The 23,798-nt window shown below is 42.7% G+C and overlaps 2 protein-coding genes across 11 annotated transcripts in view; both read right to left on the bottom strand.

Annotated features, from left to right (window-relative positions):
* Window positions 1-1,644: 1,644 nt before the first annotated feature.
* MAGOH (mago homolog, exon junction complex subunit) lies at window positions 1,645-9,836 on the bottom strand. Its single transcript, XM_032302794.1, has 5 exons — window positions 9,649-9,836; window positions 7,912-7,970; window positions 6,592-6,702; window positions 3,569-3,651; window positions 1,645-1,888 (listed from the first exon to the last, which is right to left on the bottom strand). Exons 1-5 carry the CDS (start codon window positions 9,734-9,736, stop codon window positions 1,789-1,791), a joined length of 441 nt encoding a protein of 146 aa, XP_032158685.1. The 5' UTR covers window positions 9,737-9,836; the 3' UTR covers window positions 1,645-1,788.
* Window positions 9,837-13,473: 3,637 nt separating this feature from the next.
* LRP8 (LDL receptor related protein 8) overlaps window positions 13,474-23,798 on the bottom strand; it is a 78,834-nt gene continuing 68,509 nt past the window's right edge. For 6 of the 10 annotated variants that reach the window (XM_032361793.1, XM_032361794.1, XM_032361795.1 and 3 more), the window contains 3 exons: window positions 21,515-21,687; window positions 20,383-20,559; window positions 13,474-18,098 (listed from right to left, as the gene is read on the bottom strand). In XM_032361793.1, coding sequence (XP_032217684.1) covers window positions 18,060-18,098; window positions 20,383-20,559; window positions 21,515-21,687 — 389 coding nt within the window. In that variant the 3' untranslated portion in view covers window positions 13,474-18,059. Of the gene's footprint in view, window positions 18,099-20,382; window positions 20,560-21,514; window positions 21,688-23,482; window positions 23,636-23,798 lie in introns of those variants that run through there. The other 4 variants (XM_032361797.1, XM_032361798.1, XM_032361802.1 and 1 more) reach the window with 2 other exon arrangements.

Here is a 23,798-nt window from a genome sequence, read left to right as displayed (position 1 = left end):
GAACGCCGATCTCGTGCCGGCACTATGCTAGTCTGAGGGATACCGTAGCAAGCACAGTCCTTGCAGGAAAGCTCTGCCACGGCTTCCTCCTGCCCCTCAGTTCTTTCCTGACTCTTCACTACTCGTTCTTCTCTCACCCAACTGCTTGGTCCCTGCTTGCCTTCTGAGGCTTCTTAGATCGCGTCGGTTCCGCCTGCATGCGACCAGCTTCGCAGATTTAGGGGATGGGGTCCAGGGCACATCTGAGACCATAAGGAAGCTGTGTTTCAAGGAACAGCTTATTTGCGACAATTACCGCCTTTGAGGTTCTCACGGCCTTTTAAAAATTGGAGTTACTATTCTTGTCTACTTTACCACCAGCTTAACTTCATTGCCCCAGGTACCCTTCTATAGAGGGGAATACACTGGATTTAGGAACCCTGACATCTCTGGTCCCAGATCCCGACCTAAGCTGCTGCTATCTTTGAAGGAGGCAGCGTGTGTATAGGGGCGGGGATTGCAGGGAACACTGGCCTAGGTGTCAAAAAAGACAGGACACGTCCCAGTCTGGCCTGTCTTGTGGGATGTGAGCTTATCCTAATCATCTCCCCACAGATGAGATTTACCAAGCCCAGTTCCTTTCAGCACCCACAATCTGGTCAACCGGCAATTTGCTGAAGGAAGCAGTGCAATTTAGTTTAGCAGCAAGGAAAATTCCTACAGATCTACTCACAAATTCCCACTGTCCAAACCAGCTAGGTCTCAGTTCCTAATGACTGTTGGTATTGATTTTAAGATGGATTATTAGAAAACTTCCTGAGGAATATATTGTACTAAAGCAAAATGTTATCCTTCATACTTAAATACCTACAGATGTATCTATAAAAGAGGACTTTAAAAAACCCCAACCTCAAGTCTCTCTCTCTATATAGAGATATAATATATATATATACATATTATATCTCTACCCAATTCTCTCTCAATAAAGGTGGAGAGGGAAAAACACTTCACACCTAAAAATTTAGCAATACTTCATTAATATAAAATACCCAGTGCTCAAATTTCTGTAATGATGTCAATATTTTTTGAATCATGATCCAAATAGGGTCCAAACAGTACACTGATTATGTGTTTCTTAAGTCTCCTTAAAAAAATTTTTTTTAATATTTAATTTATTTATTTGACAGAAAAAGATCACAAGTGGGCAGAGAGGCAGGCAGAAACAGAGAGAGGGGTAAGCAGGCTCCCCGTTGAGCAGAAAGCTCGATGCAGGGCTCGATCCCAGGACCCTGGGATCACGATCTGAGCCGAAGGCAGAGGCTTTAACCCACTGAGCCACCCAGGCGCCCCTTAAATCTCCTTTAATCTACCAGTTCCCACACCACCTCTATTTATTTTATGTTTGCAATTTGTTTGTTGAAGAAGTCAGATCCTCTGCCCTGGATTTTCCTTTGGATATTGATGAGATTTCTATTGCATTTTCTTTCTCTTTTTTTAATCTATTGTATTTTCTAACTTTTCTCTCTATTCTCTTATTCCTGTAAAGTGGTGGTTATAGCTACAGTGATTAATAGATTTTTGGCGATACTTCAGATTGGATGTTAGTGTTTTAAAAAATATTGAGGAGAGTTCACATGTTTAGGTCTTTATAAAGTAACAAAAAAATGCATTTTGCTATATATTTATTAAAGACAGTCATTTATGGTTTATAAAAAAAAAATATTGCCCTGATATACACAAAGACTTCCTGATAATGGTAATTAAAAACAGGTACTCCCAACCCCCCTTGTGTCCACACCAGTTTTCAATCTAGATTGGCTTAATCTTGAAGTGTAATCCAATAAGACTGAAGACCAAACACTTCAGGTCCTGGACAAGATAATAAAATACTCGTAAGCCTTCTGGATCCCTATAATGCAAAAGGAAAAACATGTTTAAAGAGCTGGAAAAAAGTGGCAAAAATACAAAAACATTAACTCAGATTAATTTACATAAAGGTATTTATAGAACTAAAACTTTAAAAACCACCAAGTGCCCATAAAGAAGGAAAAGGCTATGCGTTATATATTAAACAGGGAAGACAGTTACACCCAGCATGTACTAAAAGTGAGCCACAGAGAAGGCTGGATGGCTCAGTCAGTTAAGGTTTAACTCAAGACCTCAGCTGAGACCAAGAGTCAGTCCACAGCCATCCGACTGAGCCATCCAGGCACCCCCAGAGGTTACCAAATTCTAAGGACTCTTTGTAGCATAAAGACTCATGTTTCAACTTTATAATTTTCCCTACTCACAACATGAATTTTTAAGTTTGTATTCCATTTTTTTAAAAGATTTTATTTGGGGTGCCTGGGTGGCTCAGGGGGTTGGGGCCTCTGCCTTCGGCTCAGGTCGTGATCCCAGCATCCTAGGATTGAGCCCTGCATTAGGCTCTCTGCTTGGCCGGGAGCCTGCTTCCCTTCCTCTCTCTCTGCCAGGCTCTCTGCCTACTTGCGATCTCTGTCTGTCAAATGAATAAATAAAATCTTAAAAAAAAAAATTTATTTATTTGACTGACAGAGATCACAAGCACAAGATCACAAGATCTTAGGCAGAGAGGCAGGCAGACAGAGCGGGGTAAGCAGGCTCCCCACCGGGCAGAGAGCCAGTTTTGGGGCTCAATCCCAGGACCCTGAGATCATGACCTGAGCCGAAGACAGAGGCCCAACCCACTGAGCCACCCAGGTGGCCCTTAAGTTTGTATTCTAAATAATTTCAAGTTTCACCACTGTCAGAGTATAAGATGTGCTAGTGTGAATGGCCAACCCTGAAAAGCTGTTCAGATAGACCCAATGATTCTACAGTTTATCTCAGGCACCTGTTCTGGCATATTTCATTTTCTGTTCTGGCCAGGTTCTTATTTTGGCTACTCCTATGACACTACTCTGCATGTGTGTCACTGAGAAACTGTGTGGAACAGTGCCTAAATAAAACATCAAAAGCAACAGGACAAAGCCCTGGAGAATAATCTAACAAAGCCCTGGAGAATAATCTAAAGTTTCTCTCTAATGATGACAACAAAGTTGGCCCCTTCTTTTTTTTTAAGATTTATGCCTTTTAGAGAGAATAAGTAAGAAAGAGAGACCATTTATTTTTTAAAATTCTTTTCAGTGTTCCAGAATTCATTGTTTATGCACCACACCCAGTGTTCCAGGCAATCTGTGCCTTCCTTAATACCCACCACCAGGCTCACCCAACAACCTCCCACCGCCCTCCCCTCCAAAACCCTCAGATTGTTTTTCAGAGTCCACAGTCTCTCATGGTTCATCTCCCCATCAAATTTCCCCCAACTCCCTTCTCTGGGAGAGAGATTCTTAAGCAGACTCTGCACTGAGTACGGAATCTGACATAGGACTTGATCTCATGACCCTGAGATGACCTGAGCTAAAACCAAGAGCTGGACGCTTAACCGACTGAGTTACCCAGGCACCCCGACCCCTTCTGTCTTGTATTTATACCAGATCTTACCATTATGGTCCCAATTTGGTTAAGGGCTTCCTATTGGTCTGTTTCAAAACAGACACATCTGGCTATAAGGGTCATACATACTTACTTGGATTGATTGACATCAATAAGAGAACCAATTTTTGATGTTGTGAAAGATATGTGTTCATCTCCAATGACAATTTCAAGCTCCTAGAAACATTTAAAAAAACTAAGTCAAGCCAAGTTGGATTTTCCATCAACCACACAGAAGATATACCACCTGTCAAATCACACCAACTCTACAATATAAACAAGACCAGTTCACTCTACCCACTAACTTATACTGACTCTAGAAACAAAAAGAGAAATTAAATATTGGTTTAGTCCTTGAGTAGCTCATACTTTTATTAGAGGAAGATGTGTTTGTGAGACTCTACCATTTCTGGGATTTGGAAGGATTTACAAGTTTTATATAGGAGTTTTCATTGTTAAGAAAGTGGAGTAAAAAAAAAAAGAAAACAACAACAAAAAAGAAAGTGGAGTAACATGTATACATTTTGTGTTTGTGTTTTATAAATACCAAGAATCTAACCTTTCTGGGCAACATGGGACAAGGAGCAGTCTAGACCTTGGGTTTGATCCCAGCTTTGTCACTACCAGCTACTCACTGTTGTGCCTCCATTTCTAAAGAGTGATGCAAGTAGCATAAGTCTTTAAAAAATTTCTATGGGGGTGCTCACTGTGTACCAGCTATTGTTCTTGGTGCTTGGGACAGATCAGCAAAATCAAAGGTCTATGTCCTTGTAGAATTTACAATTTAGTGAGTCCCACTTCTTTTTTCTTCATTTTTTCTTATTTCTTTTTGATTTATAGTTTTCAATTATGAAAAGAATTCTAACAGAAAATATAGAAAACTATGAAACCAATGTTCTTAACACCCGGGTGTGAAAATGTTAATAGTTTGTCAGATTTTTTAAATAAGTAAAATATTACACATACAGGAGTTAGGTCCACCTCCAATTCCATTCTCCCTCCCGCATCCTGGAAGTTCAGGTGTATTCTTTACCACTCATGTTTTTAGATTTGGTAGTATGTTTTAAGATTTTTACATAAATGATCATACTCTATGCATCCTTTTGCTTTTTTCATTCAACACTGTTTTTGTAAGTGATCTAGTTCATTAGTTTTAAATTCTTTAGAATATTCCATTTATATCCTTATTGAAGCAGACTTAAGTTCCCAGTTTATTGTACTATAAACAATGTGGTGAGAATATTCTTCTATGCATCTCCTTGTATGCATGTGAAAATGTCTCTAGGGGTGTTCTTAGAAGGAAGGTATAAGGTTTTTTCAATTTTGCCAGTTACTACCAAATTATTTCCTAAAATAGTTGTACTGATGTTATTCCACTAGTATGTAAGATCCCCTTTTTCTTTCTCATATCCTTTTTGAAACTTGATGCCCCCTACCCCTATTTTTTGCTATTCTAATGGGTCTGAAATGGTATATCATTATTTTCCTAACATTCACTTTTCAAAATATAGATATTTATTGGCTATTTGTTTTCCTAGTTCTGTAAATTGCCTATGCAGAACCCTTACACATTCTGCCACCGGGCTGTCTTTTATTTTTTTCCAAGTTATCTTTTTATTAAGTTGTAGTTCTTGATATATTCTAGATATAAACCCTTTGCCAGATAGGTTTTGCAAATATCTTTCTTCAGTCTGTGGCTTATCTTTCAACTTTATCATAATGTCTTTAGCTAAACAAAAGTTTTAACTTTAAAAGTCAAATTTATCAATCTTTTCCCTTGAGAAAATATTCTTTCTCTACCCAAAATAATAAAAGATAGTCTGTATTTTCTTTTATGTTTTAAAATCTTGTTTTATTTCTACAAATGGTCTAACTTAAAAATATTCTATAAACATACTGCCAACTGATGTAATTTTTTAAACAATCCATGGTTGGGCGACTGCCTTCGGCTCAGGTCATGATCCCGGAGTCCCGGGATCGAGTCCCATGTCGGGCTCCCAGCTCCATGGGGAGTCTGCTTCTCCCTCTGACCTTCTCCCCTCTCGTGCTCTCTCTCTCTCACTCTCTCTCTCAAATAAATAAATAAAAAATCTTAAAAAAAAAAAAATAAATAAAACCTGCAATAATAAAGACAATGTTAGATAGAACATTCCAGGCAGGATGCAGCAAATGTAAATGTCCTAAACTAAGAACAACAACCTAAGTATGTCTGAAGAAGAGAAATAAGGTCAGTGAGGTCTGAACACAGTAAAAGATTATAAAAATGGTAGAAAATAAAGTGGGAGTTCGGATTTTATTTTATTTTTTAAGATTTTTAAAAATTTGACAGACAGAGAGAGAGAGAGTGCACAAGCACGGGGAACAGCAGGCAGAGTGAGAATAGGCTCCCCGCTGAGCAAGAAGCCTGATGCAGGACCCTGGGATCATGACCAGAGCCAAAGGCAGATGCTAACTGACTAAGCCACCCAATCATCCTGGATTTTATTTTAAATGTAGTGGGAAGGCAATGGAGAACTTAAAATCAGTGGACTACATCGACATTTTAAAAAGATTAGCCTGATTTCAGGACAGAAAAACAGGCTGTACAGGACAGAAGAAAAAAGGATATCAATTACAAGTCTAGATTAGGAAGGTAGCAGCTGAGGTGGAAAGAAACAGCTTCCCCGTTAACACAGTCAAATATGACAGTGGTTTTTATTTTAATTACAATAATGGTGTTCAGAATAAATATATAAGCCATCAATTTAAACACATATACCTAGCCACTTGCATGACTTTCCTTCTCTTAGATTGCTGAAATAACCATGTTCTATTTCTCTTTGTATATTCACAATACTTTGTCCACAGCAGTTATTCAGTAAGTGAGGTGGGCAGCAAAACCTCTGAGCAGGGCTGAGGGGAGAGGCACATGAGGAAATCCAGGGCTGGATCTAGGTGTTCAGAAGTACCACTGGCTCTCTGTTCCTCTCTGTGGGATTACTGCTTCCTTAGATAAAAGTGCTGTAATCTGCTTTGTGTAGGTCCCCCTCAGCCCACGAATTCAGTTGTATGCAGGGCAGTAAAACTCATCTTAGTTGTAAGATTTCTGCACTATAGGACAGTTGCTAAAACACTCACCTGCCGGCCCACTCGGTCAGGGGGAGGCCACAAGGCATCATCCTCTTTGGTAATTTCACTATCATCAATTATTCTCTTCAGTTCCTCCATTACACTTTTATGTACATAAGCCTGAAAGCAAATTTAAAAATGGAATTAAGCTGTACCCCTAAGCAAGTGTTCTCAGATAGTGATACAAGATTTAAAAAAAAAAAAAAAAAAAAAAAAGCCCCTTCCTAAAAACTAGTTTCTAGCACCTCTGTAAGGGGCGATGGCATTCAGCCGTGAAGAGGGCAAGGCCAGAAGTGCCCAGTGACTACACCTCAGACCTCATCTGTTTCTACTTCTTGGGACATGCTGTTCACTTGGACCTTTTCCTTGCTTACAGACCCAACTCACACTTGAACCCAGAACAAAAGATCTGTGAGAAACTCTGGTTATTCCTAACTAGATGACATGCTTATGAAGAGCAGAGACATGTCTTTTAAAATACCTTTTGCATATTAGTTCCCATTAAAGAAAATATAAGGAGGCTGACATGTGTGGGTAAACATAAAACCGAATGCTAGTTAAACATAATAGTCTGAAAATATATTGACAAGACATTTTCAAATGCGACAAAGTGGTTGAAAAGAAAGAGAAGCCTTGATGAAGCCTCAACAGTGTGGCAGAAGTTATACAAAATGGAGCACATGGACTTGACGGAGGCAGGCACGGCTTTGAGCTCCCACTCTATCTCTTGCTAGCCAGGGAGAGGTGACCTTGAATACATCTCATAATTAATATCTGGGGGCTCACTGTAAAGGGTATATAATACCACCCATCAAACAGGCTTACACTCAGGGTTACATAAAATCGTATGTGTGTAAAATACCAAGTGCCATGCCTGGCATCTAACATGCATTCAATGATGTGAACTGCTTTCCCACGCTCCCTTACCCTGTTCAAATGCAAATTAAAGAGCTCTAGTGAAAGCTATGCACCAGGGAATATACCAAACACTCTGCGTATAATGTATTTAATTCTATGACAGGACTGGACAGTGGGAGATAGGTTTTATTATTTGATTCTGCAGACAAAGAACAGGGAATTTGCCCAAGGGCACATAGTAAGTAGCAGATTCAGGGTTTAAACCATTTTGCAAGACTTTAAATGATTACCAGTAAGTGATTCAGCACTGTTAAAGTAAATATAAACTGAAAGATATGAGAAAAATTTTAGAAGGTTTCTACAGATATGTCAATACTTCTCTATTCTTTTTCAATACTACTCCCGGAAAGAACAAAAACAAGACAAAAGGCTAAACTGTAGTAAAAGAAAGGCTCTCAAAAGGCTCATTACCTCTTTTCTGATCATGACATCATTTTTGTAATTGCTGTTGTTGGCATATCTCAATTTCCCTATAAGAAACAAAAAACCAAATTCAGTGTATATTAAAAACATATGAAGAAAGTGTCATTAGTTCACAAGACTATCAGCTGTTGCTTAAAATGTATCCCAGCTTTCCCTTCAGTGTCTACCAGATTTATTATCTGTGCTCTGGTGTTCCAACAAGAGCAGTCTTTTCAGTTCTTCGCTATTAAATAGCCTCATAGCCGAAAATACTGCTGACACTGAATTAGAATCTTGCAAAAGGCAGCTCAGGTATGATTAAAGAACACAAGTAGACTCTTTTGTGACTCTGGCAAATCATATCTCTGCAGGTTAATGTCCTCAGCTGAAAACAGGGAGAGTGATGGTAGCCTACTAGCGTACACGGTCTCCTGAGGTTCAAATGAGTTGTGAAAGGAGTTTGAAAACTGTAAAATGCTGTTTACATACTATTCATGTGACCATGCAACAGTCTGAACTATTCCTGTGATGGAAAAGTTGTGATTTTATTATTAAGCATATTTGGTATACAAGGCCCTTTGTGTGTAGGTGCATCCACAAGGCTAATCTAGGTATATGCTGGGTATGAAGGAAAAGATAAAAGGAAATAGATGAGTTTTTAACCTCAGAATAGAAGGCATACATGTAAACACACTACCTTGTCACCATTTGTTTATAACCTGGGTCTGTCAGATTCATCTTTGTGCTCCCATTTAATGAGAGTTTTCTGTCATCACCACAGTGGCCCTTCCCCCAGATCTTATCAAACAGCAAAGTCATATTGGTTCTGCCTCCAATAGTATCCTAAATCCTTCTATCTGCTTTGACTGCCCCCCTAGTTCGAACCAACTTCCTTTTTGTCTTGACAACTATAACTGTCTCTTAATAAGCAGCCCTCTCTCCACCCTTGCCCATTCTGCACCCAATGATTAGAATCTTTTTCAGGAAGAGGTCACATCTTTCTCTCTTTAAAACTTTCCATTTGCTTCCTGCTGGATTTAGAATAAAATCCAAACTCTTTGTCATGGCCTATAAAGACCTACATGGTGTCCCCCTGCTTACTGATCTGACATTGTCTCCTACAATTCTCCTCAGAGCTCACTACTTCCTCAGCCATACTGGCCACCCGAAACATGCCTACTAACTCATTCATGCCCTACAGCCTTAACCCTTCTTACTCTCTGTCCAGAATGCTCTTCTTCCTGAGCTTCACAAGCCTGGTTCCTTCTTGTCAGTCAGGGTTCAGTTCAAACACTACGTTTTCAGAGAGCGCGCCAGTGGTCACTCTGCTTAAAAAAGCAGCCCACCAACAATTATTCCATCATTTTGTTTTATGTTCTGACCACTGGTAACTATCTGGAATTTTTTTGTTTATATCTCTCCCAGCACCAGAATATACGTTCCATGAGAGGAAGCTTGTCTGTCGTTCACTCCTGGATCCCAGATTGTGGAAAAGAGCCTGGTACGAGGTAGGTAGGCAATGTTTCCTGCGAGAAGCATTCTAATATTAAAAAAAGTCATCAAACAGAAGTCCCTGCACATGGAAAGAACCAGTGGAGCGGTCACAGGAGTGATTCTTTCTGATCCGCGCTGCAGTCATCAGTCCCTTCCTCTTCCAGCTCCTCGCACATTCCGGAATCCCGGCCTCCCCATTCGCCCGACCTCAGGCCCAGTCCTTGCTCCCCGGGTGCCAGGGGCCGCTCTTACCGTCGGGTCGGAACTCAAACTCCAGGAACTCGTGGCCGAATTTGCCCTTGTGACCCACGTAGTAACGCAGATAAAAGTCACTCTCCATGGTTCATAAGGAGGCAACCGAGACGAAACTTTACCAGCAAGCCACACCGTCGCTGTTTGCGCCCAACACTGACGTCTCCCTGGGCGCGCGGAAGTGACGTTAAGGCAAGGCCGTCGGCCGCGGCGAAGCTGCCCCGGTCTCCCCCGCTCCCGGAAGTGGGGGCAACTTTGGCCCATTACCCGGCGGAAACAAGGCTCCTTTCACCCGAAGGCGGGATCAGTGCAGCCCCGCCTCCTCAGCCCCAGGCGGGAATAGGGCTGAAGTTCGGCCTCGGAGTTTGCACCAAGCTTGGAGCGGCGGGTTTTCTGGCTCGACATCCATTTAAATACACCTGACTTGGAGTCGGACAAAGCTGATAACCGCCTCCGGACCTAGGTCTCAATAATAAAATGGGGTTAAATGAGCCGACCTCACAGAAAAAAAAAGAAAAAAAAAGTTAAGTGACCTGATTCCAAGGAACTCAGCACACGCTGTGTCAAAAATTGGCTGCAACTGAACTTTGCTGTTTATGGACTAGTTCAGGGAAAACTTTGGAGATTGTCATTTCCCTGGAACTAACTTATCTCCCATTTTATCTCTTTTACTTTTTATTTCTGCCTTTCCCTTTCTACTTCACTGGTCTCTAGAGTAGGTGCTGTGAGTAGAAGTTAAACGGAATATTTAATTTCCCATTCTCATTTTCTATGCACTGCTTACCAAGCAGTGATTCAGAGTCCTGGCTGCACAATGGAATTGTTTGGGAACATCTTAAAAATACTGATGCTTGAGGGACCCTGGGTAGCTCAGTTGGTTAAGCGTCTGCCTTCTGCTGCGTAGTGATCCCGAGGTCCTGGGATTGAGCCCCTCATCTGGCTCCCTGCTCAGGGGGGAGTTGGGATTGAGCCCCTCATCTGGCTCCCTGCTCAGGGGGGAGTCTGCTTCTCCTTCTCCCTCTGCCTTCCACTCCCCCCCACTTGTGCTCTCTCTCTCTTTCAAATAAATTTATAAAAACAAAAACCAAAACAAACAAAACAAAACTGATGCTTGGGCCATACCCCAAACCAATTAAGCAAGTTCTCTTGCAGTGAACCTAGGCGTTGGTATGTTTGTGCAAAGCACCCAGATGAGCTGCAGTTGAAGACTGATGCCCAAGAGGCCCTTGTCTTTTCAGGCCAAAGTGGTTGACCTCTATGAAGTCTTTATGGCTGTGGAAAATTTTTCCTCCTGGAGTAGGCAAAGGACAATCAAAATTCTAATTATTAGAAGACTGCTTTAGCTCATTGAAGTTCCAGCCAGAGCGGGGAATGAAATCAGTTCTAGAGACAGGGCTGAGATGGCATCATTCTTGGGGCCTGGCTACTCAAATTGTATACTGTTCTGTATAGAGGTCAGTGGTCTCTTGATTCTCACTCCCATTCTTACCAGTACTCCTCTTCTCCCCCTCCCAAAAATAATTGGTAGCACAGTGTAGAGTAGGTGTGACGGGGGGAAAAAAATCACTGGAAGCTTGTGTTAAAATAATCCTTGTGCAACTTGATTCACTGTGACTGAAGATGAACTGATTAACTTTTTGGACCTCAAGTTTATCTTTAAAATGAGAAAAATAATGTCATACATCTGGAAGGGCTGTTGTAAGGATAGGAAGCAATATCTTGGAAATTGTGAAAATACTTTGCAAACTGTAAATTGCTATTAAGCCATAAGGCATTTTATTAAAAAAAAAAATACTGGGGGAGGCCTAAGTGGCTCAGTCAGTTGAGCATCAAACTCTTGATTTGGGCTCTGGTCATGATCTTGAGGTCCTGGGATCAAGCCCTGAATCGGGCTTTCTGCTCAGAGGGGAGTCGGCTTGGGATTCTCTCTTTCTCCCTCCCATTCTCTCTAATAAATGAATAAATCTTAAAAAAAAATGTACTGGTATGGGGGGGGTAATAAGGGAACTGTATAAAAAAGAGAAGGGAACTACTAGGTATTAGGCACCTAATAAATGTGAATCCATTTACAAATATGCTGTTCTTTGAATCCTCACAACAATCAAGGTGGTAATTGCAATTAAGTATATAGATTCATCAGGCAAATGCTGTGAGGTTATTTTCCAAGAATGAAATTATAAAAATTATATGGTAACTGCTGAATCTGAGCATCTGCAGATGTGGCAAATAACAAAAGTTTTGAGTAAATGTAAAGGACACTGGATTCGTCAGGCTGTAAAGTGATCCAGGTTTGGGGGCGTGAGATTACATGGTATAGTTGAAAGAACATGGTCTGTGTATTTGATTTGTCTGAATTCAGCATGATTTACTGTGCATTTACTGTGCGATATGCTGGGAACATGTTGGTAAGCAATACAGACCTTTATAGAACTTGCAGAGGAGGCCATTAGGGAGCATACAAGCAATTATAATGTAAAGGTAAAGGTTGCAAATAGGGGAAACACAGAATACTATAGAAGCACAGGGGATGGTTCATAATCCAGTCGAGGGGCCTAAGGGAAGTCTTCCTGATGGAAATGGTCCAAACAGAGGGCCCAGAACCACAGGGTTAGAATACAGAATGAGGTTTTGCATATAGTATGAGGTTGGAGAAGGGGCAGAAGCCAAATGGCTTACAAGCCATATTAAGGAGTGTGGTCTAAAACAGAATGGTATTGGATTTTAATGCAAGAGAAACAGATGAAGAGCTTTAAGCAGGAAAGTAGAAAGAATAGTAGTGACATGACCTGTTGCATTCTAGACAAAATCACTCTGGCTGCAATACTGTAGAACAGATTGGAAAATGGAAAGATTGAAAAGTATGAAGTTCAGATATGTAGTTGCTAATCTACGATGACGATTGTCCAAAATAATGGTAACCTGTACTTGGGTAGTGGCGATGGAGATGATAAATGTGGATGGATTTGAGACAAGACACCATAATGTAAGGGATAGGTGAAGGAGATTATGATATGGCCAGAGAAGTAGGGAAAAACCAGGAATATGGCGTCATGAGCCAAAACTCCTTCCAAGGAGTGCCAACAGTGCCAACTGCTTCCAGGTCAAGGGAGATAAAAGACTGAAAATATTTATGATTTATAATCAAGGAGGTCCTTGGTAAAAACAACCTCAGCAGCCTGGAAGCAGGGATGGGGGGAGGGGCAGAAGTACTGGTATGCAAATAGGCAAAATTTGCTGTGGAAGTAGAAACTACCTAACCCTGGGAGTTAGGTCTAAGAGAACAGAGATTTGTGGAAGAGGAGTCCTAGTGGAGTATCTAGGACAAGCAGGAGTCAAACAGATGAAGAGCCAGAGAAGGACAATCTAGGCAGAGAATGCCACATGTAGCATGTGCTACAGGCACTTTGGGGATACTAAACATAATTGTGGGACTCTGGGTAGTCCCTCACCCATTTCCTCATCTACGTAATGGGGACAATAATATTGATATATATTTTTTAAGATTTTATTTACTTATTTGACAGGCAGAGATTACATACAAGTAGGCAGAGAGGCAGACAGAGAGAGGGGAGGAAGCTGGCTCCCTGCAGAGCAGAGAGCCCGATATGGGGCTCGATTCCAGGACCCTGGGATCATGACCTGAGCTGAAGGCAGAGGCTTTAACCCACTGAGCCACCCAGGCGCCCCAATAATACTGATATTGATAGCATTTATCCCATAGGACAGTTGAAAGCTAAAATAATTACTGGATACACATTAGGGACTCAATCAATGACAGCTCACCACACCCCCACCCCTCATTAAAGCATCACAATGGAACAACACTTTCAGATTTTAAAAAATGAATTTAATCTCTCTCTAGAAACAGTGCACTGATTTTACAAATGTTCACATTTGGTTTTTTGTTCACCAAGATGATGTCAGTACAGCTAGTGAGATGCAGCACACCACCCTCTCCTTCTGGAACAGAAACCAGACTGCAAAGGGCACTGAGTACACAAGCTAATGAAACTCGGAATGACAAGACAAAGAGGGCAGAAACTGTTAGTGTGACCCAACATTCTAACATGCCTGTTACATCAAATATGGTCATTTGAGGGTGTGGGGAGAAGACAAACGAGGAAAATTCATTTGGGTACAAGGTGATGGAGTCTGCAAACCAGTACTTCACCCCCAAATGAACAAGAGCTGTTTAGAACAAAATGCTATTTTAAAACACATGGTTTGTACAGGTATGTTTTCTCTTGTAGTTTTTGTAAAAAAGTATCAAAACCTCCATGTTTTTAAATATATATATACATATACAGGTGGCTTTTTTAAAATTACTTTTTATAGCACAAAGTGTTTGCAAATGCAGAGGGTTTCTGCTGATTCTTGACTATGCACATGGTGCATAGCCTGAATGAACAGAGCTTCCTGATTTCTTATATTAACTGAAAATTTGAAGCTATAATTCTTCCACCTCTAAGTTCTCTGTATCCTGAAAATCCCCAATACCCTAAAAATACAGTGTGAGAAGACTCCGATACTCTATCTTCATGCATTGATGGGAAAGGAAGTTATTTACTCTGAATGTTTAATTGCTAACTCATTTATATTCTGTGAAACAGTCCAGCTGGAGTTAGGAAGAGGAGGGAGGCTCACATTCCTGTGCTCTCTCCCGACTCCTACCAGCATCTGACTAGACAGTGCTTGGGGTTCCCTCTGCAGACTACCCATCCAAAATTTCATTTTCTCAATGTTGAGAAAAATCTCAGAGGCTCTTGACAACACAGAGTGCTTCTGTGAAATTCCATTACCCTTATATTCAAAAAAAGATAAACTCAAACATATGAAACGCAGTCACTACTTCCCTTTGGCCACTGGAAAGCTGGAGGCTAAAGACTGTCGTGTCTGCAAAGTGCTGGCGATGCATCCTGATGAACCCTCCACGATGCACTCCGTGCCTCGTATGCAATAAATGACTAAGAAATGTTTGCATAATGGAATCAGAAATTAAACAAAAGTATTCTATAAAGTGCTTACATTGAACCTGTCTTTCCATTCAGCCTCATTTCTTGCTAAGTCCCCTTGAGCCTTTCGCTCATTACAATGAATTACATGCAGTTCCCTACAGTCCCCATGCTGTTTCATGCCTCTGTGTCCTCCACGGCCTGGAGCAGCCCGGACACCCCGACTTAAGTTTTTAAGACTTAGCATAAGGTCACTTCCACAATGCCTTTCTTGACCCCATTCCTCATCTCCATACATAGAAATGACCTCTCTCTCCTTTGTGCCTTAATAGTACTCTGAAAAGAATCTGTTCCTTTTTTGTTTCCGCGGGTCTTCCTCTACTGTTACTGTGAACTCTGTAAGGGCAGTAAACACTTGAGTGCAGTGCCCGGCACTTAGCTGGTACCTGGCAAATGGTTTCAATGAATGGATATACTGCAACCGCAGAGAAAATTAGAAGGATCATAGTACTTATTGCCATAAATTTAATTCCGATCTCATCTTGAGGTTAGACGTTTCCTCAACCTATTTTATAAATAATCATGCCATCAAGAGTATATAAATAAAATTTTAGTTTTCTGTTTCTGGCAGGCTATTTCTACCAGCGTCTTCATAATTCCACTAGAAAGATAGGCCATTAGATAGGTAGCAGGTTTGGTACAATGCTCAGGCAGCCCAAAGTAGTCTCTTGGAGAAGGAAAGGGAGGATAAGGTCTGGGACCAGTTTCTCTGAAACAGAGGGGAAAATAAGTTTCTGATAAATCTTCTACCCTCCAGGCCTTATGTCTAGATTTCCTTCCAGCTCTACAGTCCAATGACTCTATGATCTGATATTGGCTGTAGATACATGATAGCACAGAGGCAAAAGGCAACAGAAATGCAATTATACCTCAAAATGAGGTTCAGGAGCCTCCAAGACTAGAGAGGGAGGATGGACCTGACCGCCTCAGATTTCATCCTACGGACTACCATCGGACACGTGAGGACTCTGCAATTTGTCTTCTGTAGCCGCTCCCAGAGCCGCCTCTTCCAAACTGCACTTGTAGCACATTCAGGAAACATGGACGTCTCTGAGAAAGCTGTGTTTCATCATCATTTTGAGATCTCAGGCTGAACCATCCTGACTCCATTTCTGTTTGTGTTTGTTTTGCTTTGTTTGTTTGTTTGTTTTTTCTGGGAAGGCCAAGATCTGATTCAAAGTTTAGAAACTACACATTAGTCACTGTTCTCATTTCCCCCAGGAAATTCTATTTCTTTGGAGGCAGGTCATAGAAAAAGTTGCCTGTTTTCTGTAAATCTCAATGACTTTTTTTTTTTTTTTGTCATTTTTCTTCAGTCAAAAATAATTTTACTTTCCATTCTTGAAAGAATAGTAGTAAGTGAATAAGCTCCATAGGAGTTGGCCACCTGTTCTTAAAATTCTATTTGGTATTGGTCTCTAGGTCAGTTGCCTCTCAATGAGTGTTTCAGGACCACAACACATGCATATCGTGAGGAAATTGCTTGTTTACGCAGAGCATAGGGCCGAGGCTCCAGAACACAGTTGATTTTCTCAGAAGTGAGGAGCTCACGAGTGACGTGGAGAAAGGTTCTAGGAGCAGGGTATTAGAACTCCTGAATACCTGCCTGGGAATGCGAAGGGTATCAAGCTGGTGAGATATCCAAGCTTCACTGAGTTGGGGGCTGCTGCGGGGAGGGGTGTCAGAATTTGTTCAGTTTGTTCACATGTCTTGTCCCTGGCTGTCTGGTGGGAGGGAAGTGGCAGAACAGCAGAGTTAAGAAAAGCTCAGATCTTGGATGAGAGAGCTGGCGGGGCCAGAGTTCCTTCTGGGACCATGTTTTCAATGGTAGATCCCACAAAGAGAAAAAAGCACTCCTCCCACCTCTCCCAACACCCAGGAAAAACAATGAAAAGTGTCCATAATGAAAAAAAAAATCTATACATATACCCAGAGTTTTTTTATTTACAAAGTAGTAAACCAAATCCCTGTGTGAACATATATATCCAATAGGCTATAACATTGTGTATGCCATTTCCCTCTTGTAGGACTTCAAGTTTGGCCACTTTTTCTGACTTCAGCCTAAAGCTACTTTCCTCTATATGAACACATGATGGTAGCAAGCCTGTGTTGTTTCCCCCACTTACAGGAAATGGCAGAGAATAAGGGAAAGGGAGAAACAGAGATGTAACAGAACCCACTCCACTGTCCTTATCCTCACCCACTGCGTGTCTCAGAGGTTCAGTGCCTGAACGAGTCTCTACAGGAAACTTGGGCTGTTCTAGAAATGCCTCCACTTAGCTCTCTATGAGTAAGGATGGCACTCTACCTGCGTCAGAGGAAACATAACGAATTCAACCCAAGCATCCTGAAGGAAAAGGAAGTTACTTGAAATGTCAAACTTTAAAATAAGCAGTAGCCAAGGTTCGGGCATGTTCTCGCCTGAGCTCACGAGAACTGGCACCGTGTGACGTCTGTGCACTGGCCTCAGCCACAGAAGAGAAAGCCCAAGTGGGAGTCATGGCAGGCATGGGTGAACTGAAAGGTTTTGCCTGACTGACTGGGGTCCCAGGAGTTGCCAGAGGTGGGGAAGACCTGCCTCTTCCACCACGTGTTTACCAAACCATGGCATCCATTTTTTTGAGCCAAATTTCCAGAGGCTTCTCTGAAAACTACAGATGCCCCTCCGTGGACTGTTTTCCCATGTATTTCTCTGTATGGATTCGAACAGCCCCAGGCACGCCTTTTTCTACAGATCTGTCTCTCTCACACACATACACATAGGAATATCAATGCACGCGGAGTCTGCATGGTGGGCCAGTCATACCAAAAATAAATACTCTCATGTCTCTAAATTATTTATAGAACTAATCTTATTTCTGAAATATGTTAATAAATAATCTAAGTGGGGGAGGGAGTTGAAGTGTTTTCTTCTTTTTTTTACTTATGTTGATGGAAGCCACAAAGCATCATCATTCTATATACTTGAAAAAAAAAATCAACCCCAAACTCCAAAACCTAAAAAAGCCCCCCCAAACCAAACACCCTCTGTAAATATAGTTTTAAAATGATGAGTAAGCTACTGTACCATCAGCCCCATTTGGTTATGTACATCGTGTCAGTCACTCGGCAGTAGCCATTCCATGAAGTCCCCATGGGCAGTGCAACCGGTTAAAAAGTGTATAAAACATTATACATATAAAAACTCTCACATCCTTTGGATGTTTGCAGTTCATCATAACTTTGTGGTTACCTTTCCGCAACATAAATTAAAAAGAAATCACACACGCGCGGACACACACACACTCACTCACTCACACAGACCCATATACAGAAACCCCTTCATGCAGGCATACACCATCCAGAAAGTGTAGTGGATGGGACTGAATTCCATGAGGCACGAAGGGAGTGGTCCCATCCTCAGGGCAGTCCATCATCTTCAAGGCTTAATGCCACTCGCTGGGGAGACAGAGCAAAGACATCACCATTAGACCCACAGGAGCTGTTTACTGAGTCCCCACAAGACAGCAGACAGGCATCAGCCCACATAATCTTCACACTACCCCGGGAGACAGGTTTGTCATATTTATTTTACAGATGAGGAAACGGAGACTCAATGAGCTTTAACAACATTTGTCCTGGATCACATAGCAAGTGGGTGAACTAACATTTGAACCCAGACCTGGGTGAATCTACAGCTGTCGCTTTCTCCAACATTCTTTTCTGCCTCATGGTAAAGGAGTGCTGCAGAGGTCTCAACTTTCTCAGTCCTTCCTTATAGGATTTTAAGTTTGTTCAACATCAGTGGGTTAGCTCTGGCCAATGTTTAATCCCAGGCCATTAGCTACTTGTCTTGAGCTTTTGAGTCACCAGTAGGCAGGCGATCTGCTGCACCCCTCGTAACTGATCATACAGAATTGGAAGGTGGTACAGGTCAATTAAATTCAATCCCTCTTTTTCTCAAGCCTACTTTCTAGTCATTAGATGCTAGAATTCCCCTGTCACAAATGGCTGACTGTTAGTGGGCTGAGCCCATTAAGCCCTGAGCTGGTTTATTCCACTGGAAGAGCAGACAGTGGACTTAACCTCTTTCCTCTACTGACGAGAAATCTCTTTCTCTAACTATTTCAATGTTCCCCGATTCTCTTAGATTCTGAGAGTTCTATACAGACCACCCTTGAATCTGCAGACAGTGTCTCAGTTCCCTTCCTTTCCTTCTGAGTGTTTTCTCCTCCAGGCTACCTCTCTAGCTTTCCCCAACTGGGTCTGTCGTAATCCTGTCTTCCCACTCTTCCATTTCCTGAGTACACTTATTTGGGCAGACCCATGTTTCAATATCTTTCTCCTAGCTAAGTGAACTGGGGTAACCACTTTACCTCTCTGAGCCTTGGTTTTACCATCTGTCACATGGGAGTAAGAATAGGACCTACCACAGAGAGTTGCTGAGAAACCAAATGAGATCATCTCCGTAGAGGGGGGCCACAGTATTCTAGATCAGCCTGACCAGCATAATACAATAGAACCAGACTATCACTTCCCATCCATGGACAGTCTACAGACATTATCAAGTGACTCCACTGCCTTTCAAATCATCTTTGGGTTATTTGTGGTTTGGGTGAAGGCCATGGCCTTGCTCTACTAGCAAAGACACTTGAGACCCTCTTCTTTTGTCCAGGTGCCCTCCCACTCTCTCCAAGACCAATCTCTACACCAAAGGCAGGGACGGTGGAGTGATCTGAGAAAAGGACAAGGGGGGACAACAGGCTGTCGAGGAATCTGATTCTCAGAACTCCCAGGCTATTTACCCCATGATGTAAGTGGAAAGAGCACAGACTTTTTGTGTGCATACAGACTGGAGTTTTTGTCCTGGTTCTGCTACTTCTTTGTTGTGACCCTAGGCAAGTTATTCAAATTCTCTAGTCTCAGTTTCCTCATCTGCAAAATGGGGTTAATCATCTCAACTCTATCAAGTTACTGTAAAGACTATACGAGGAAATGTACATAAAACACTGAGTCGTGTCTGACACACAGGAGGTTCTCACTAAATGTCGATTTCCTCCCTCTCCTGCTCTATTTCCCTGCAGCTGACAGGAGCTTACTCCTTGGGCCTAGATGCCTCAGGAATAGCTCCTCCAGAGGGGTTACTGGCCCCTTGGGATACAACGCCGCATGACATGTGTAGAGTGCTTTCTAACTCACAAAAGCTCTCTCACCTACGCTGTCCCGCCTGAACGCTAGGAATTCAGGAGGTGGATAGAATGGGGGTTATCATTCTTATTTTACACATAGAAGTGAGCAGAGAGAAGTGACTAAGACCACAAGGCTATGGAGCAGTGAAACTGGGAGCCACCTCTGTAAGCTGAGCTCCACCCTTCTTCCACTGGGCACCCCCCCACCCCCGCCAGGCTGTAAAACTTGGTCAAGCCCCTTCTTCCGTGATTGGCCAAGGTTAAGTCTCAAGGCCCTCTGCCAGCCCTCCTCACCTGCTCCACTTCATGTCCCCTGCTTCCCCTTCGTGAATACTGCTTCAGCGGCAAGGCAGTCTGCTCTGCCCCATACTCGATCATTTCTTCCACGCGCCATTTCCTCGGTCTACACCAAGCTCATCTTTCCTCTTTGTCCCAACACCCAGCTTACAATCGGCAGCCTTCCAGGACCAGAATGCCATCTAGGATTGGCTGCACCTGCCTAGGCTCATGCCCTCACTCACCAGCCCCTCAGACTCAAAGTGGCACTGCCCTACCTTGCACTTGACGACAGGCAGCTCGGAAAGAGAGTTCTTCGGGAGTTGGTGCAGCTGTGACCTTGGTTCCCCCGGCAAGACAAAAAGCTCCTTGAGGGCAGGGGCTGGGTCTTCCAGTTCTCTGGTCTCCCCAAGACAGGGCTCTGCCCACAGTGGGTGATCAAAGCTGCTGATTGCCTGACAGGGGGATGGACTGGATGACCTATGAGGTCACACTCAGCCCCCTGACTCTGCTATAGAACCATGACATCTGCTCCCCCAACAGGCCAGGCCCTATTGTGCCCCTCAGCCTTGGCACGTGCTTCTTTCTGGAATGCCATTTCCCTCCTCTTGCCGAAAAACTGCTATGAACCTTTCAAGGATACAGTTCATCTATCACAGCCTCTGTGAGACATTCCCTGCCTGGCTTCCCAAATAGAATTCACAGCTCCATGGATGGTCCCACAGCGTCTGTTCAGCTAATATCACCGGGAGCCAGCTAGGCAGACCTAGGCCCCAGGGAAACCAATGAATCGAACGAGCCCGCCCTCAAGGAGTTCATAGTCTAGTGGGGAGACCAATGAGCAAAAAGACAAGTTGACTACAGTGTGACAGGTGCTGGGACGGAGAGAGGCTGTGGAAGAACAGAGAAACTGGGGAAAGCTTCCTGGAAGAGACTCCTGAGCTCCACCAAGGCACTCCGCGCACAGCTGTACAACAGTAAGTGACTCTCCCCCCCACCAGCTCCTCAGAAGTGGGAACCTTCCTTCCCACCTTGTGAACACAGCGTATCTGGGACTGTGCTTGGCTCGTGTGCGATGAATGCATGTGAACTGCATGGCCACAGTTACCCTTCCAGGCCGAAGGTTCTGAAAACTTACTCAGTAGAAACAAAGACCTTGGCTTCTTTACTCTAGGAATAGCCTCTAGCTGCGGGGGGGGGGGGGGGGTCCTGATCCATTTCCACCCCAACCACCTGCCCTAGAGTGTCTGTGTCCCCAGGGCCTAGGATAGTGCCTGGCACACTTGAATAATGTGGGAAGGAGGGAAGGAGGAAGGAAAAGAGGAAGGAAGAAAGGGAGGGGAAAAAAGGAAGGGAGGGAGGGAGAGAGGAGGAAGGAGAGAAGGAATTCTCCAAACAAGGGATACTTACTGCAGGATAGACATGGCCAATCTGAGCAGTTCTCCCTATGTGGAGCTCATCTTCGTCCTCCTCTTCCGTTGTTTTCCTGTACACTGGGTTGTCAAAATTCATGCTTTTGGTGTTCTTCCGCTTCCAGTTTCTCCAGATCAGGTAGCCACTCATGCACAGCAGGGCTATTACCGCTGGAGAAAGGGACACAGCATGCTGAACTTCCAGGAGGCTCTAGTCCATTGTTCAGATGTCAGTGCATTTCACGCCCCCTCTCCAACTTTCCTGCCCCTGGTTCCTCAGGTGGTTCTGTGTGTCCTTTTTCTGCCGCTTGGAAGCCCTTCTCCTATCTCTTCCTTGGACCAGTCCGTTGCTCCCTCCTGTGTGTTCCCAGCCTGCGGTCCTGTCCTTTATATGTGTGTAGCCCCAACTAGACTGAGCTCTTTGTGGGCACAGACTGTGTCTTCACCTCTCTGTCCAGCTCAGTAACATGTACGGAGTGAATGACTGAATTTCCTCACCACACCTTTGTCCTAACGCTGCTGCCACCTTTTAATTCTCTGAGAAAACCGTTCTTACCCCAAATGGAGGGTGGATGGTGGGGTGGGGTGTTTCTTTCCAAAGCAGGGGCTCTGCAAGGAGAGGGCGCATCTCTGGAAGGGGACACAGGAGGGAGACCCTGGCTCTAAGGGGCAACCAATGAATGTATTAATGAATAAAGAAGTAAGTTCTCTAACAAGTCGGGCAAAAATGGGGCCTGAGGCTTCATGAGATAGTAGGTGGTCACTGTGAGCTTTCAAGTGAAGGCTACTGACAGATATCCAGGCTGCTTGAGAGGGAGTGTTTTACTTTGGTAAGACTGTGATCATCAATACTCATTAAAGATGGGGACAAGGCCAGGACAACCGTCACCACCATTTTATGGTTCCAGAGACCTAGCTCTGCTGTGAGACCAGAGCAGGAATGGAAGAAGACACACAGGGGAGTGCGAGAAACCAAAGTGTTAATATCATCAGTTCTGTATGTTCAGAAAAATCTGAAAAAAGCAGATGAAAAACTATTCGAAATAACTTCAGTTCATCAAGAATTAATATAAAAAAATCAATAGCTTTCTCATCAATGAGCAATAACCAATTAGAAAATGGAACATTCATACCAGCCCAATGGAAAACTACAAAATACCTCGAATAACCTAACAAGAAATGCTCAAGTCCTATTTGATCTATACAATTTTACAGAAGGATATAAAAGAAGACTCAAAAAAACTGGGAGATGTGTCATGTTCCTGGATGGGAAGCTTCAGTATTATAAAAATGTGACTTCTCCCCACATCAACTTATGTATCCGAAGCATAAGATTCCATCATGAAAAAAAAAAAAAAGATTCCATCATGATTTGGGGCACCTGGGTGGCTCAGTGGGTTAAAGCCTCTGCCTCTGGCTCAGGTCATGATCCCAGGGTTCTGGGATCAAGCCCCACACTGGGCTCTCTGCTCAGCAGTGAGCCTGCTTCCCTTCCTCTCTCTCTGCCTACTTGTGATCCCTGTCTACCAAAATAAATAAATAAATAAAATAAAACAAAATAAAAGAAAGAGAAATCCTCTTTTTAAAAGATTCCATCATGATTTTTGAAGAATTACGATGATTTTAAAGTTTATCTAGAAGAGAAGTTGAAAAAAATCTAATATTGCAAGCACAATAATGCCCTACTAGGTATTAAAATCTAGTGTGAAGTTGTTCTTGCCATATAAAGGAATGGACAGGTAACCGGTGAAGGACAATGAACAGCCCAGAAGAAGATCAAAGTATGGATAGGCATGTAGTTTATTTTTTAAATTTTTTTATTATTATTATTTTTTTAAGATTTTTTTTTGTTGTTGTTGTTTTTTGTTTGACAGACAGAGGTCACAAGCAGGCAGAGAGGCAGGCAGAGAGAGAGGAAGGGAAGCAGGCTTCGCTGCGGAGCAGAGAGCCCGATGCGGGGCTCGATCCCAGGACCCTGGGATCATGACCTGAGCTGAAGGTAGAGGCTTTAACCCACTGAGCCACCCAGGCGCCCCAGGCATGTAGTTTATAATACAGACGACAATTCAAGTCAGAGGGATGGATTATTCAATTATGGTCTTGGGAAAATGAAAAAGACCTGTAGAAAAAAAAAAATAATTAAATCTCTCACAGCATACTCTAAATAAATTCCAAATGGATTTCTGTCTAAATATAAAATAATGTTTAGTAGAAAAATATATGTGAAGATATTTTAACAATTTACATTGAGACAGACCTTCCTAAGGAAAACACGAAACCCA

This window comes from Mustela erminea, chromosome 10 (assembly GCF_009829155.1).
Source record: "Mustela erminea isolate mMusErm1 chromosome 10, mMusErm1.Pri, whole genome shotgun sequence".
NCBI lineage: Eukaryota > Metazoa > Chordata > Mammalia > Carnivora > Mustelidae > Mustela > Mustela erminea.
Note: the sequence above shows the minus strand (reverse complement) of the source record. Positions and strands in the feature narration are given on the sequence as shown.

Coding starts and splice junctions, on each gene's coding strand:
- MAGOH (XM_032302794.1), bottom strand. CDS start 9,736: ATGGAGAGTGACTTTTATCTGCGTTACTACGTGGGTCACAAGGGCAAA. Junction 7,971..9,648: donor GTTTGAGTTCCGACCCGACG/GTAAGAGCGGCC, acceptor TGTTTCTTATAG/GGAAATTGAGATATGCCAAC. Junction 3,652..6,591: donor CTGACCGAGTGGGCCGGCAG/GTGAGTGTTTTA, acceptor AAATGTTTCTAG/GAGCTTGAAATTGTCATTGG.